Consider the following 15,533-nt stretch of genomic DNA (forward strand, 5'->3'; position numbering starts at 1 on the left):
AAATGCAGAAATGCCAGGATTAGAACTAGACTAAAACCTCATCCCCCAGGTTCACTGGGAATGCATCTAGGAGGGGGCACCACCCTCAGTGTGCACAGACCCCACACTGAAAACCAGCGCTCCCAACATTCAGATGAGGCCTGTGCTCACCTCTCCTCTCTGATTCAATCTGAGTCATGTCCTTTAACCCTCTGCTGCCACACTTAGCTCTACCACATGACGTCTAGCTTCACCTGCTCACTCCACATCTACTCAATACATCAGATCATTTCTATTCAAATATTAACCATTTTAATCCACTGGTCTCTTCCTGACCTCCAACCTCTCCCTATGGTTCTAATAGAAGGATTGATAGACAGCCTTTGGTATTCAGATCTGTTATTTAGGTAACAGCTTCTGCCTGAGGCATTTTCACGGAGCTAATTTATACTCTGTGTCGGAAAATAAAATACTTTAACTTTCTGAGAGGCTCAGTCTCTGACAACTTCCCTGAGGGCTTATCCTAAGAACACAGACTTTCTAAACAGGATGAGCTTTGCTAACATTTCGCTACCATATACACTGCAGTGATAGGAGCCTGATTTCTCCAGGGATGAGAGCAGTGTTACATACCCCTCATAAACCCTGTTCCTTTCAAACGGCAGCTGGGGACAATTAGGAGAATGAAGACTGGATTTTCAGTGAGCGTAGGGATTTTGGCCACATACAGTATGTTCTGTCATCCACAGGGAATGTCCTTTTATAGGAGGACAAATACTTTTGATGAGGACAGGGTATGAATGACTACCACTGGGCACTACATCTCAAAATGCTTCATTTAGAAATGAGGACCTGCTTCCATGTGACAAAGAACCAGGTGATCCAGATCCTTCTTGGAAGACAGGAGTTTGTTCCACTGTTCCAGATGGCTGCATGTTGTGCCCTGCCCTTCCCCACCCTGCTGGCCCACCAGCGCTCTGGGGTCTTCCTCACGCTTTAAATTATTTTTTTCTTCCTTCCTTCCTTCCTTCCTTCCTTCCTTCCTTCCTTCTTCCTTCCTTCCTTCCTTCTTCCTTCCTTCTTCCTTCCTTCTTCTTTCTTTCTTTCTTTCTTTCTTTCTTTCTTTCTTTCTTTCTTTCTTTCTTTCTTTCTTTCTTTCTTTCTTTCTTTCTTTCTTTCTTTTTTATCTACTTAGAGCGTGCTGGGGAGGGACAGAGAGAGAGAGATATAGAGAATCCCAAGCAGGTTCTGTGCTATCAGTGCAGAGCCCGTCTTGGAGCTCGAACCCACAAACCGCAAGATCATGACCCGAGCTGAAATCCAGAGTGGCATGCTCAACCAACCAAGCCACCCAGGTGCCACATCCCTCATGCTTTCTTTAAGCCATCTATATCTGCTTTCATTTGCCTCTCTTCTTTCCCTGGTAAACCTAGTAATGAGAAGCAGGAGGTTGAGGAGTGGGGAGATATGAGAAGGAAACTGTTTCAGATCTTGAGTCCCTCTTTAGCCTCTGAAAGCTGTCTGTGAGCGGCTTGCATGTGCAGAGCTCAGGAGTGCTAACCGCTTTTCAAGGTTAGGATTTTACCTCCATGCCTGCACTTCCGTGCTTCAGGAAGCCAGAAAAGGAATACAAGCAGCATCATTCTTACTTTAAAATGATGAAATTAAATCACAGACAACAAAAGTAAGTTATATAAGAGCAATAGTAGCAGCCAGAGAAAAACAAATAATTGTTCTGATTCCCAGTTTTCTGCTCTAATCATACAAAAGCAAACAAATCAATCACCCTTGGCTTGCTAGCCCATTTTCCAGAGGGCAAACCTGAACACAGCTCTGTGGCATCTGACTCAATTCGTAGATGCATAGCTACTGCATTTGGCTTCTCCCTCCTTAACTCTGGAGCCAGTGGCTCAGGGAAGGAGGCAATGAACCAGCCTGCTCACCTTCAGGTGATACAGCACGACTCCTGTGCTGAGTACATCATCCTCCAAGGCCATCAGGTGTGGCAGACTGGAGTCAATGACCACTCCAGCCCGCCTCCTGTTGATGTCCACTCTGTAATGCTCCAGGAGGGCCTTCCACTCATTCCACTTCCGGGTCCAGTCTTTAGTCAGCTGGTCTATCTGCAGAGACAGGAGGCAGTTTTAGATGCCCAACAGTCCACAGAGCAGACATAAGGTCAGAAGCCACCGTGCTCTGATTCCTCATGGCATTCCTTCCTTACCTTCTTCACTGTTACTATTCAAAGCTCCACATAGGCCCTTGCACCTCCTATGTGAGCTGTTTCCAAAATTTCTTCAATAAGCAAGAGTTACTTTTATAAACTCCCTCAGTAAAGTTTTCTTCAACAAACATGTATTGTTTTTATAACTCGAAAAAATGCCATAAATGTTACTTTGTTTTATTATTTGAGATGTTATTCATACATGTATGTTTACAACTCCCCTTTCCCCATCCTTCTTCTACGTGATCCATACTGGGAATCCTTTTATGACCTAACACTTCTTTCTCAAGGTGTAGAACCTCAAATCCGAATATAAGCTTGTATCAGGCTCAAAGATACACAAAGCATCAAGATCAATCTCCTCAGGTAGAAAGAAGACTATAAGAAACTGGTCTAAAAGAACATGTAATAACAACAATAAAATACTAAGGGCTTACTATATATCAGGAACAGAGTTTAAATATATATAATATAGCAAATTACAGGCCTTAAGCTAAGGCCATTTGGGGAACGTGAATGAACAGTGTTGAGTATAAGGTGCTTTTTTTTCTTCTTTTGGTGGAAATTAATGTCCAGGCAGAAAAGTTATCCTGGGAATGGAAGAACTGAGGAAGCCCAGGAAAAGGACCTGGATTCAGCTAAGTACTTTTCATAAACAGAGAATGTGAGAAAAAACCAAGTATGCCAAGTTTAGGTACAAGTGTTTTATGTACCCTAGAAATGTCATTTTTAACATTATAATCATTGAGTTGAAGTCTGCAAAGAGTGAAACTACCAGGTACTGCGAAGGGCTGGGTTGGATTAGGACCCGGCAGAGGTGAGCAGCAGTGCATGGTGGCTTACAGTTTAGCCAGCGTGGCTCAGCTAACCGGAAGTACCCCTTCTGGCTGGCTTTCGTCACCTACCCCTACAAAGCCTAAGGTCAGAAGGCCAGCAAGTGGCAGATTCGAGTCCAGGTCTGCCAGAATGTATAACGGAGTGATTTTTACTCTGTACTTCATCTCTTATATACACAGGGGTGGTATTTTCTGAACCAAAAATCAGAACATATATTTAAACACAGAATTTTTGAGAGATATCTGGATGCGTGATGTAGTCCTAAAGTTTAGTCTGGGTAACAAAATATTGACGTAGCCAGGATACTTTATAATGGATAAGGATGAGGCGACAGAATACCAGGAATTGGGACATTTGGTTGTGGTATCTAAATCGAACCTGTCACCAAACAATGCCTGCCATTTCTTCCTCACAAATGTCTCCAGGAATCACCATGTAACCTAATCTCCCCACATGTCTTGTCCTCACGTTCACAGGGTCGCAAAATCAGTCTCTTTCCTGGTTGGTCTCTCTGCTTCCAGTCTTCCCTCTCTTCAATTAGTCCTACATACAACTGTCATATTAAATGTCACCAATAGACTCCATTATTATGTCACCCAACCTGGTTCAAGAAGCCATGACTAATCCTGTGTATGTCAAATTCAAACCTCCTAAACTGGCCCTAACATCACCTCCACTACTCTCTTCCATGAGCACCTATTCTCACCAGCTCAGTCTTCCTCACACTCTGTGCTTCCACGTGGCCTCCTACACCAGTTCATTCTTTTGGTTCTATGGCTTTTCTTATGTTATCCCACCCTCACCCAAAATGTCGTACCCCTTTCTCCCTATCTAACACAATCCACTGATCTTTCAAGGTCTAGTTCAACTTCTCTAGCTTCCAGCGTTGTGATGCCTGCACTGAAAATTCCAAGCCATACTGATTTCTTCCTTCCCTAAGCTCTTTTCATATAACTCGTATAGTTCATTTCATTTAACCATTCTCTAAGTGTGTTTCCAACTAGACTGCAAGCCAGTTGAGGGAAAGAACTTCTTTGTATCTCTGGAAGCATCATGCTGAGCACCTATTTGGTACTCAACGAATACATGTCAGTTAGTTGATTTTTTGACTGGAAAATATTTTTTTTTTCTAGGCTACTGTCCCTATCCAAAGGAAGTTATCATGAACCCCTAAGAGAACAAAACAAAGAAAGCCAGTCACCAGTCCCTAAGGCAAACACACTCCCCACTCAAGGCTCAATGGAGACAACTGTCTCTAAACTAGATAGAACCTCTCCGTCCTGAGGAGGGAGCAGTCTTGACTGAGGAATAATGGAAGGAGATGAGACCCACTACCAGGGTGATATAAACCATAAATGAGTCCACCCAACAAACCCACCTTCAATTCATTTTGGAGAACCAGCTCCTTCAGATTCTCATCCTTTTCCTCATTCAATGAACTGAAGTTTCTCTGCACAAAGAGAAAGATGTGCTTCATGGGTCTCACCCTTACTCTTATGAAGGAAAAGGGCAGATTAAAAAAAAAAAGACCTTATCATTAAAATCAGAAACAAATCAGAAGCTTAAATATTGGGGATCAATTTGGTACAAAGAAGGAAAATTCAAAGAAATTCTTCTGGAGGGGCCCATTCTCTTAATCCTCTTACACACAGAATAACAGCCATTCAGGCAATTGCCCTTTGGACAGCAAAGATGATATATTGATGATGCCCACCCCATCCGAAACTACTCAGGTAATCAGAGTAATCTAAGTTCTGTCTTTGTTCCTGACTCTGTTCTACAAGTGTCACTTAAGTGAAAACACAAAATGCAGCAGAGCTCAGCTTCCATGCAGAAGAAAAGCAGGTTTTGTGTACAGAAAAGTTCCGATTGCCTGAATACCAGTTCGAAGCTCAACAGCATGGCTTTTAGTCTTCTGATCTCCTCCCTGAGTTCTCGGATCAGTTTTATATTGGCATCCTGAAACATAAAAAACTTGGTCACCAATGAATGATATCAGGCCTCAACCAGCTTTAAAATAAAACAGAGAATTAGTTCGGAAAAAGTGGTTTACTCCTTTGGAGTAACTTCTGAGGCAGTCTTCTCAAAGTATGATCCCAGAACCCTATCAACTTTACCTAAAAACTTGTTAGAAATGCAAATTCTGCCCCCCACCAACACCTACCAAATCAGAAACTCTTGAGGGCCAGGGCCCAGTTTAACCAACCCTCAAGGAGTTGATTCTGATAAAGTATGAGAATCAGTGTCCTTGAGCAGGAGGTTGACAGGTAACCCAAAAAGCAGCACAAATAGGTGGTAGATGCTGGCCTTCCTATAGTGTGACTGAATTTAGTACCTACTTAATTACATTGCCTTTTAAAACAGTTCATAAATGGGCTATAAAGGTCTAGCCACCAGTTTATGATTCCAGCCCTGAAACTTTTCACTGAAACTGCAAAGATAAGGAATTTTTCATTATTTAAAAAAAAAATTTTTTTTTAACGTTTATTTATTTTTGAGACAGAGAGAGACAGAGCATGAACGGGGGAGGGGCAGAGAGAGAGGGAGACACAGAATCAGAAGCAGGCTCCAGGCTCTGAGCCATCAGCCCAGAGCCCAACGCAGGGCTCGAACTCACAGACCGTGAGATCGTGACCTGAGCTGAAGTCGGACGCTTAACCGACTGCGCCACCCAGGCACCCCAGGAATTTTTCATTATTAATTAACTTTCAAAACTATTAAATTCCTTACAAGCCCCTTTTAGCCTGAAACAGAGAAATCACTGCAGTTTGCATAGAAAAGAAAGAAAACAGGGGTGCCTGGGTGGCTCAGTTGGTCAAGCGTCCAACTCCTGGTTTCAGCTCAGGTTATGAAACCTTGTGGTTTCATGGGGACAGTCCCCTTGTCAGGCTCCACAGTGATAGTACAGAGCCTGCTTCGGATTCTCCGTCTCCCTCTCTATCCGCCCCTCCACCACTCACACTGTCTCTGTCTCTCTCAAAATAAATAAACTTAAAAAAAAAAAAAAGAAAAAGAAAAGAAATAAAACAGAAGCATACATCAACATAAACTCAAAAGCAATAAACACAGAAACTTTTAAATGATCTCCCTTAAGGTGGCAGTGGTACACCAGGGATGGCCTCAGAGAAGTATCTAAAATAAACTATTCAAAAAGGCAAGTGAAATGGAGTCAGTAAAGATATGGGAGAAGGGTATGACTCTGAAACAAAGAATTTCACTCTTTATTTGGAGAAGGTCAGGCAAGTTGAGGTGACTGTAAGGAGAAAGAAATCAGTGAGAGACTAAAAGAACTTAATGTAAACAATACCAAACCAGGACTTCAAATAAAGGCCTCACCTCATTTACCCGAGGCTTGTTGACGATGTGTTTGGCATTAGATGCATATCTCAGTGTGCTCATGGTCTCACTGTAGCTAGTATGTGCAGGAGACACAGCTGAGGTAGAAGGAGAAAGTTAAAAACGATGCCAAGCCCTTCCGACCCAGCCTGTAACCACTTGCCTTACTGCTATCGTCCATGCTGTATTATGAGACCCTTAATGAAGCAGGTGGTCATGGCCCCTTCTCTGAGGCAGAGTACCAGTCCCAACACAGAACCAGCTCCAGCATCCCACTCACTGGCAACCATGATAGTTTTGGAGTTGCCGCCAAGGCTGTCCTTCAGCAGCCAGGTCAACACGGAGTCCCGGTATGGGATATAAGACTGCCTCCGAGAGGGCCCCCCTCCACTGCTTGTCCCAGAAGGAGAGCTAGGGATCCCACTGTCACCACCATCACTGGCTGCACTGTTGAGGCTCTGGCAGCTGCTGAATGCTTGAGAATTCTGGGCTTTAAAGACAAAAAAATAATAAAAGTGGAGGGAAAAAGGAATCATGAAACACACGCAGTAAAACAATGGTTGGAGAACACATTTAAGTATCACACTTCCTAATCCCTCTCTGCATATGATAGGATGCTACAAGTTTGAACCCTGAATTAGACTTTGGACTCATGACATGGAGTATCTGGTCACATGATATTTCAGTCTCCTCTCTTTTTGAAACGAGAGGGATGGGAGGATGACCATAGTGTTCTCAATCACAGACAAGTATCAATTTTTACGATATTCACCCAGAAGCTAAGTTTATAAAAAAAGGACCTTGTAAATGTCTATCCCAGCTTGACAAGATGAAAATATAGGAGTTATTTTCCAAAGTCTCCCTCCCACTCTGATGATCCAGTCTATCAGCAAAATACCTAAAGTGGAGATGACAATTCCCAGAGTCACAAGAGACTTGTTGATATTGGCTCCTTCAGTAATCCGGTCCTTACAGTAACTGGGATCTGCTCTTTCACTAAATAATCAATGAAAAGAAGAAGAAAAACAAACAGGAAGACACTGTCCTTATAATACTACTGAAAGACACTATCCATTATGTTGTACATTATGTAAGAAGCCCACATGATAAATTCTTTTTAGAATTCAGTGCCCGAAAAAGTATTACCATCTTGTAACCAACTGGCATTCTTCCACTTCTCAGGCAATAGAAATCAAATAATTCATTACATTTTTATTTTGACTGCCAGAGCACTTTCAGCTAACTAATGCTCGTTTACAGTAATGATATTAGCATAGATTTTTCATATACTCACATCTGCCCAATCTTTGTTTTAATTTCACCTATTAATGGCTTTATGGTATCTGGGTCGTTATCTGTCAATTGTTTTAAATTTCTTTTTTAAGTCAATGGGAAATATTGAAGATTCACACTTCCAGGTGCCTGATATAGTTTCTTTCAGAGAGCATTTCATTTTTTTCTCCCAAAATGCCAGAGTTGCAGCTGACAGAGACAACACTTCATTTTTAAGGGAATGATGTACCATAGTAATAAATTAACAGTTTTTAAAATAAGAAAATTTGCTTTATCTCATCTCACACTTTTGTGTGTGACCACAGAAGAAAGATGACTTTCTTCTCTCTGAATATACGTGTGACTACAATCCATGCTTTCTTCTAATACTTAGAAGGTCGTATCTTCTCCTCTATGCCATGGTATTTTTATAAGCTTGCTTTCTTTTTTTTTCCAGTAATGATAGCTGCATGAAACCAATATTAAGTCAAAAAAAAAAAGTATACTAAACCGGTTACTTCCACTTAGAGCAGTGGTTTTTCATCTTGACTATACACTAGAATCACCTGGGCAGCTTCAAAAACTACTGACATCTGCACTGCCTCTGGTGCCACTAATAATGCTATTTATTTGATCAGAGGTGAAACCCAGGCACTGAGAATTTTTAAAGGCCCCAGGTGATGTTAATAAGCAGCTAAGACTTAGAACCCCTGACATCGGAGATTTTGCAGCCCCTAGAAAACTATAATTTCTTAACATGGCATTCAACAATTTGTTTCTTTTGTAATTTTCTCAGGATGACTGATATGTGGAAAAGGTGGAACAAGTTTATTCCCTGTAAAATGGGCAAGAACAAGGTCAAGGGATTAATTCCCCTTGGCTCTGAAATCCTAATTACCTGCCTGCTAGGTCCACAAGGTTGATCTTGCTAGCAATTTCAGAGGGGAGGTTGTTCTCCAGGATTGCCTAAGGGAGAAAGCACATTTAAAGCTTGTCATTTGGAAAAGTGTAGTATTTCCCCCTTAGACACCCTCCCTGAACAAGGTGATATTCTGGATTTTTAGCCAAATCACTCAAAAAATGTGTATATGAATGTGCTCTGAACCGGATGAGCTCTCAAAGTTTGATAAGTCAATCAGTAAGCTCTGGGTCCTTACTTCATTGAAAATAGAGCAGGACAAAAATTAAAAAAAAAAAAAAAAAAAAAAAAAAAAAGGAGGGGGGTGCCTGGGTGGCTCAGTCAGTTGAATGTCCGACTTCAGCTCAGGTCATGATCTTGTGGTTCATGGGTTTGAACCCTATGTTGGGCTCTGTGCTGACAGCTCAGAGCCTGGAGCCTGCTTTGGATTCTGTGTCTCCCTCTCGCTATGCCCTTCCCCTGCTTATGTTGTGTGTGTGTCTCTCAAAAATAAATAAACATTAAAAAATTTTTTTTAAAAAAGAAAATAGAGCAGGATTTCCACAGTGGGCAAATCCCCATGAGGTCCTCTGAGCACAATTTTCAGAGGTACCAGAAATTTTACTACAATTTAGCAGGCAAATGCTTGACTCCCCTCCTGGGGACTGATTCTCATCAGTAGAGATCCACAGCAGGTGTAGGGCCCCCAACTGGAGTCACAGCATGTTCACTTACTAGGGCAAGCACTCTACCTATGTTCTCAATTCAGGAGCCATCCAGCTCTCAAGAAAAAAACCTATTTTTCCTTTAAAAAAAAAATTAAGTGTAGGGTTTTGTTGTTTTATTTTTTTTTTTATTTTTTTTTTTATTTTTTAATATATGAAATTTACTGTCAAATTGGTTTCCATACAACACCCAGTGCTCATCCCAAAAGGTGCCCTCCTCAATACCCATCACCCACCCTGCCCTCCCTCCCACCCTGCCCTCCCTCCCACCCCCCATCAACCCTCAGTTTGTTCTCAGTTTTTAACAGTCTCTAATGCTTTGGCTCTCTCCCACTCTAACCTTTTTTTTTTTTTTTTTTTTTTTTTTTTCCTTCCCCTCCCCCATGGGTTTCTGTTATGTTTCTCAGGATCCACATAAGAGTGAAACCATATGGTATCTGTCTTTCTCTGTATGGCTTATTTCACTTAGCATCACACTCTCCAGTTCCATCCATGTTGCTACAAAAGGCCATATTTCATTTTTTCTCATTGCCACGTAGTATTCCATTGTGTATATAAACCACAATTTCTTTATCCATTCATCAGTTGATGGACATTTAGGCTCTTTCCATAATTTGGCTATTGTTGAGAGTGCCGCTATAAACATTGGGGTACAGGTGCCCCTATGCATCAGTACTCCTGTATCCCTTGGATAAATTCCTAGCAGTGCTATTGCTGGGTCATAGGGTAGGTCTATTTTTAATTTTCTGAGGAACCTCCATACTGTTTTCCAGAGCGGCTGCACCAATTTGCATTCCCACCAACAGTGCAAGAGGGTTCCTGTTTCTCCACATCCTCTCCAGCATCTATAGTCTCCTGATTTCTTCATTTTGGCCACTCTGACTGGCGTGAGGTGGTATCTGAGTGTGGTTTTGATTTGTATTTCCCTGATAAGGAGCGACGTTGAGCATCTTTTCATGTGCCTGTTGGCCATCCGGATGTCTTCTTTAGAGAAGTGTCTATTCATGTTTTCTGCCCATTTCTTCACTGGGTTATTTGTTTTTCTGGTGTGGAGTTTGATGAGCTCTTTATAGATTTTGGATACTAGCCCTTTGTCCGATGTGTCATTTGCAAATATCTTTTCCCATTCCATTGGTTGCCTTTTAGTTTTGTTGGTTGTTTCCTTTGCTGTGCAGAAGCTTTTTATCTTCATAAGGTCCCAGTAATTCACTTTTGCTTTTAATTCCCTTGCCTTTGGGGATGTGCCGAGTAAGAGATTGCTACGGCTGAGGTCAGAGAGGTCTTTTCCTGCTTTCTCCTCTAAGGTTTTGATGGTTTCCTGTCTCACATTCAGGTCCTTTATCCATTTTGAGTTTATTTTTGTGAATGGTGTGAGAGAGTGGTCTAGTTTCAACCTTCTGCATGTTGCTGTCCAGTTCTCCCAGCACCATTTGTTAAAGAGACTGTCTTTTTTCCATTGGATGTTCTTTCCTGCTTTGTCAAAGATGAGTTGGCCATACGTTTGTGGGTCTAGTTCTGGGGTTTCTATTCTATTCCATTGGTCTATGTGTCTGTTTTTATGCCAATACCATGCTGTCTTGATGATGACAGCTTTGTAGTAGAGGCTAAAGTCTGGGATTGTGATGCCTCCTGCTTTGGTCTTCTTCTTCAAAATTACTTTGGCTATTCGGGGCCTTTTGTGGTTCCATATGAATTTTAGGATGGCTTGTTCTAGTTTCGAGAAGAATGCTGGTGCAATTTTGATTGGGATTGCATTGAATGTGTAGATAGCTTTGGGCAGTATTGACATTTTGACAATATTTATTCTTCCAATCCATGAGCAGGGAATGTCTTTCCATTTCTTTATATCTTCTTCAATTACCTGCATAAGCTTTCTATAGTTTTCAGCATACAGATCTTTTACATCTTTGGTTAGATTTATTCCTAGGTATTTTATGCTTCTTGGTGCAATTGTGAATGGGATCAGTTTCTTCATTTGTCTTTCTGTTGCTTCATTGTTAGTGTATAAGAATGCAACTGATTTCTGCACATTGATTTTGTATCCTGCAACTTTGCTGAATTCATGTATCAGTTCTAGCAGACTTTTGGTGGAGTCTATCGGATTTTCCATGTATAATATCATGTCATCTGCAAAAAGCGAAAGCTTGACTTCATCTTTGCCAATTTTGATGCCTTTGATTTCCTTTTGTTGTCTGATTGCTGATGCTAGAACTTCCAGCACTATATTAAACAGCAGCGGTGACAGTGGGCATCCCTGTCGTGTTCCTGATCTCAGGGAAAAAGCTCTCAGTTTTTCCCCGTTGAGGATGATGTTAGCTGTGGGCTTTTCATAAATGGCCTTTATGATCTTTAAGTATGTTCCTTCTATCCCGACTTTCTCAAGGGTTTTTATTAAGAAAGGGTGCTGGATTTTGTCAAAGGCCTTTTCTGCATCGATTGACAGGATCATATGGTTCTTCTCTTTTTTTTTGTTAATGTGATGTATCACGTTGATCGATTTGCGAATGTTGAACCAGCCCTGCATCCCAGGAATGAATCCCACTTGATCATGGTGAATAATTCTTTTTATATGCTGTTGAATTCGATTTGCTAGTATCTTATTAAGAATTTTTGCATCCATATTCATCAGGGATATTGGCCTGTAGTTCTCTTTTTTTACTGGGTCTCTGTCTGGTTTAGGAATCAAAGTAATACTGGCTTCATAGAATGAGTCTGGAAGTTTTCCTTCCCTTTCTATTTCTTGGAATAGCTTGAGAAGGATAGGTATTATCTCTGCTTTAAATGTCTGGTAGAACTCCCCTGGGAAGCCATCTGGTCCTGGACTCTTATTTGTTGGGAGATTTTTGATAACCGATTCAATTTCTTCGCTGGTTATGGGTCTGTTCAAGCTTTCTATTTCCTCCTGATTGAGTTTTGGAAGAGTGTGGGTGTTTAGAAATTTGTCCATTTCTTCCAGGTTGTCCAATTTGCTGGCATATAATTTTTCATAGTATTCCCTGATAATTGTTTGTATCTCTGAGGGATTGGTTGTAATCATTCCATTTTCATTCATGATTTTATCTATTTGGGTCATCTCCCTTTTCTTTTTGAGAAGCCTGGCTAGAGGTTTGTCAATTTTGTTTATTTTTTCAAAAAACCAACTCTTGGTTTCGTTGATCTGCTCTACAGTTTTTTTAGATTCTATATTGTTTATTTCTGCTCTGATCTTTATTATTTCTCTTCTTCTGCTGGGTTTAGGCTGCCTTTGCTGTTCTGCTTCTATTTCCTTTAGGTGTGCTGTTAGATTTTGTATTTGGGATTTTTCTTGTTTCTTGAGATAGGCCTGGATTGCAATGTATTTTCCTCTCAGGACTGCCTTCGCTGCATCCCAAAGCGTTTGGATTGTTGTATTTTCATTTTCGTTTGTTTCCATATATGTTTTAATTTCTTCTCTAATTGCCTGGTTGACCCACTCATTCGTTAGTAGGGTGTTCTTTAACCTCCATGCTTTTGGAGGTTTTCCAGACTTTTTCCTGTGGTTGATTTCAAGCTTCATAGCATTGTGGTCTGAAAGTATGCATGGTATAATTTCAATTCTTGTAAACTTATGAAGGGCTGTTTTGTGACCCACTATATGATCTATCTTGGAGAATGTTCCATGTGCACTCGAGAAGAAAGTATATTCTGTTGCTTTGGGATGCAGAGTTCTAAATATATCTGTCAAGTCCATCTGATCCAATGTATCATTCAGGGCCCTTGTTTCTTTATTGACTGTGTGTCTAGATGATCTATCCATTTCTGTAAGTGGGGTGTTAAAGTCCCCTGCAATGACCACATTCTTATCAATAAGGTTGCTTATGTGTATGAGTAATTGTTTTATATATCTGGGGGCTCGGGTATTTGGCGCATAGACATTTATAATAGTTAGCTCTTCCTGGTGGATAGACCCTGTGATTATTATATAATGCCCTTCTTCATCTCTTGTTACAGCCTTTAATTTAAAGTCTAGTTTGTCTGATATAAGTATGGCTACTCCAGCTTTCTTTTGGCTTCCAGGAGCATGATAAATAGTTCTCCATCCCCTCACTCTCAATCTAAAGGTGTCCTCAGATCTAAAATGAGTCTCTTGTAGACAGCAAATAGATGGGTCTTGTTTTTTTATCCATTCTGATACCCTATGTCTTTTAGTTGGCGCATTTAATCCATTTACATTCAGTGTTATTATAGAAAGATATGGGTTTAGAGTCATTGTGATGTCTGTATGTTTTATGCTTGTAGTGATGTCTCTGGTACTTTGTCTCACAGGATCCCCCTTAGGATCTCTTGTAGGGCTGGTTTCGTGGTGACGAATTCCTTCAGTTTTTGTTTGTTTGGGAAGACCTTTATCTCTCCTTCTATTCTAAATGACAGACTTGCTGGATAAAGGATTCTCGGCTGCATATTTTTTCTGTTTAGCACACTGTAGATATCGTGCCAAGCCTTTCTGGCCTGCCAAGTTTCAAAGGAGAGATCAGTCACGAGTCTTATAGGTCTCCCTTTATATGTGAGGGCACGTTTATCCCTTGCTGCTTTCAGAATTTTCTCTTTATCCTTGTATTTTGCCAGTTTCACTATGATATGTCGTGCAGAAGATCGATTCAAGTTACGTCTGAAGGGAGTTCTCTGTGCCTCTTGGATTTCAATGCCTTTTTCCTTCCCCAGTTCAGGGAAGTTCTCAGCTATAATTTGTTCAAGTACCCCTTCAGCACCCTTCCCTCTCTCTTCCTCCTCTGGGATACCAATTATGCGTATATTATTTTTTTTTAGTGTATCACTTAGTTCTCTAATTTTCCCCTCATACTCCTGGATTTTTTTATCTCTCTTTCTTTCAGCTTCCTCTTTCTCCATAACTTTATCTTCTAGTTCACCTATTCTCTCCTCTGCCTCTTCAAGCCGAGCCATCGTGGATTCCATTTTGTTTTGCAATTCGTTTAAAGCGTTTTTCAACTCCTCGTGACTGTTCCTTAGTCCCTCGATCTTTGTGGCAAGAGATTCTCTGCTGTCCTGTATACTGTTTTCAAGCCCAGCGATTAATTTTATGACTATTATTCTAAATTCACTTTCTGTTATATTATTTAAATCCTTTTTGATCAGTTCATTAGCTGTTGTTATTTCCTGGAGATTCTTCTGAGGGGAATTCTTCCGTTTGGTCATTTTGGAGAGTCCCTGGCGTGGTGAGGACCTGCAGGGCACTTCCCCTGTGCTGTGGTGTATAACTGGAGTTAGTGGGCGGGGCCGCAGTCCGACCCGATGTCTGCCCCCAGCCCACTGCTGGGGCCACAGTCAGACTGGTGTGTGCCTTCTCTTCCCCTCTCCTAGGGGCGGGATTCACTGTGGGGTGGCGTGTCCCGTCTGGGCTACTTGCACACTGCCAGGCTTGTGTTGCTGGGGATCTGGCGTATTAGCTGGGGTGGGTAGGCAAGGTGCACGGGGGCTGGAGGGGCAGGCTTAGCTCGCTTCTCCTTAGGTGATCCACTTCAGGAGGGGCCCTGTGGCAGCGGGAGGGAGTCAGATCCGCTGCCGGAGGTTTGGCTCCGCAGAAGCACAGAGTTGGGTGTTTGCGCGGAGCGAGCAAGTTCCCTGGCAGGAACTGGTTCCCTTTGGGATTTTGGCTGGGGGATGGGCGGGGGAGATGGCGCTGGCGCCTTTGTTCCCCGCCAAGCTGAGCTCTGCCGTCCGGGGGCTCAGCAGCTCTCCCTCCCTTTGTCCTCCAGCCTTCCCGCTTTCCGCGCAGAGCTGTTAACTTCTGACCTCCCAGACGCTAAGTCGCGCTTGCTGTCAGAACACAGTCTGTCCGGCCCCTCCGCTTTTGCCAGCCCGACTCGGGGGCTCTGCTTGGCCGGGGAGCCGCCCCTCCGCCCCGGCTCCCTCCCGCCAGTCCGTGGAGCGCGCACCGCCTCGCCGCCCTTCCTACCCTCTTCCGTGGGCCTCTGGTCTGCGCTTGACTCCGGAGACTCCCTTCTGCTAATCCTCTGGCGGTTTTCTGGGTTCTTTAGGCAGGTGTAGGTGGAATCTAAGTGATCGGCAGGACGCGCTGTGAGCCCCGCGTCCTCCTACGCCGCCATCTTCCGGAACCCCCCTTTGTTGTTTTATTTTAATGTTGTGCATCGATCACCAAAATCCAAAAGGGTTTTTTTTGGGTGGGGGGTGTTTTTCATTTTAGAGAGAGAGAGGGTGAGCACGTGTGAGCAGGGAAGAGGGGGAGAGGGGGAGGGAGAGAATTTTAAGTAGGCTTCACGCTCAG

At 42.4% G+C, this 15,533-nt stretch overlaps 1 protein-coding gene across 6 annotated transcripts in view; it reads right to left on the minus strand.

Moving 5' to 3' along the window:
* STARD9 (StAR related lipid transfer domain containing 9) overlaps nucleotides 1-15,533 on the minus strand; it is a 141,182-nt gene that overhangs the window by 37,441 nt on the left and 88,208 nt on the right. For 4 of the 6 annotated variants that reach the window (XM_042989046.1, XM_042989047.1, XM_007081721.3 and 1 more), the window contains 7 exons: nucleotides 8,547-8,614; nucleotides 7,275-7,372; nucleotides 6,657-6,866; nucleotides 6,377-6,474; nucleotides 4,922-4,999; nucleotides 4,419-4,490; nucleotides 1,923-2,102 (listed from right to left, as the gene is read on the minus strand). In XM_042989046.1, the coding sequence (XP_042844980.1) occupies nucleotides 1,923-2,102; nucleotides 4,419-4,490; nucleotides 4,922-4,999; nucleotides 6,377-6,474; nucleotides 6,657-6,866; nucleotides 7,275-7,372; nucleotides 8,547-8,614 (804 nt within the window). The other 2 variants (XM_042989050.1, XM_042989049.1) reach the window with 2 other exon arrangements.

This window comes from Panthera tigris, chromosome B3, assembly GCF_018350195.1.
Source record: "Panthera tigris isolate Pti1 chromosome B3, P.tigris_Pti1_mat1.1, whole genome shotgun sequence".
NCBI classification, from domain to species: domain Eukaryota; kingdom Metazoa; phylum Chordata; class Mammalia; order Carnivora; family Felidae; genus Panthera; species Panthera tigris.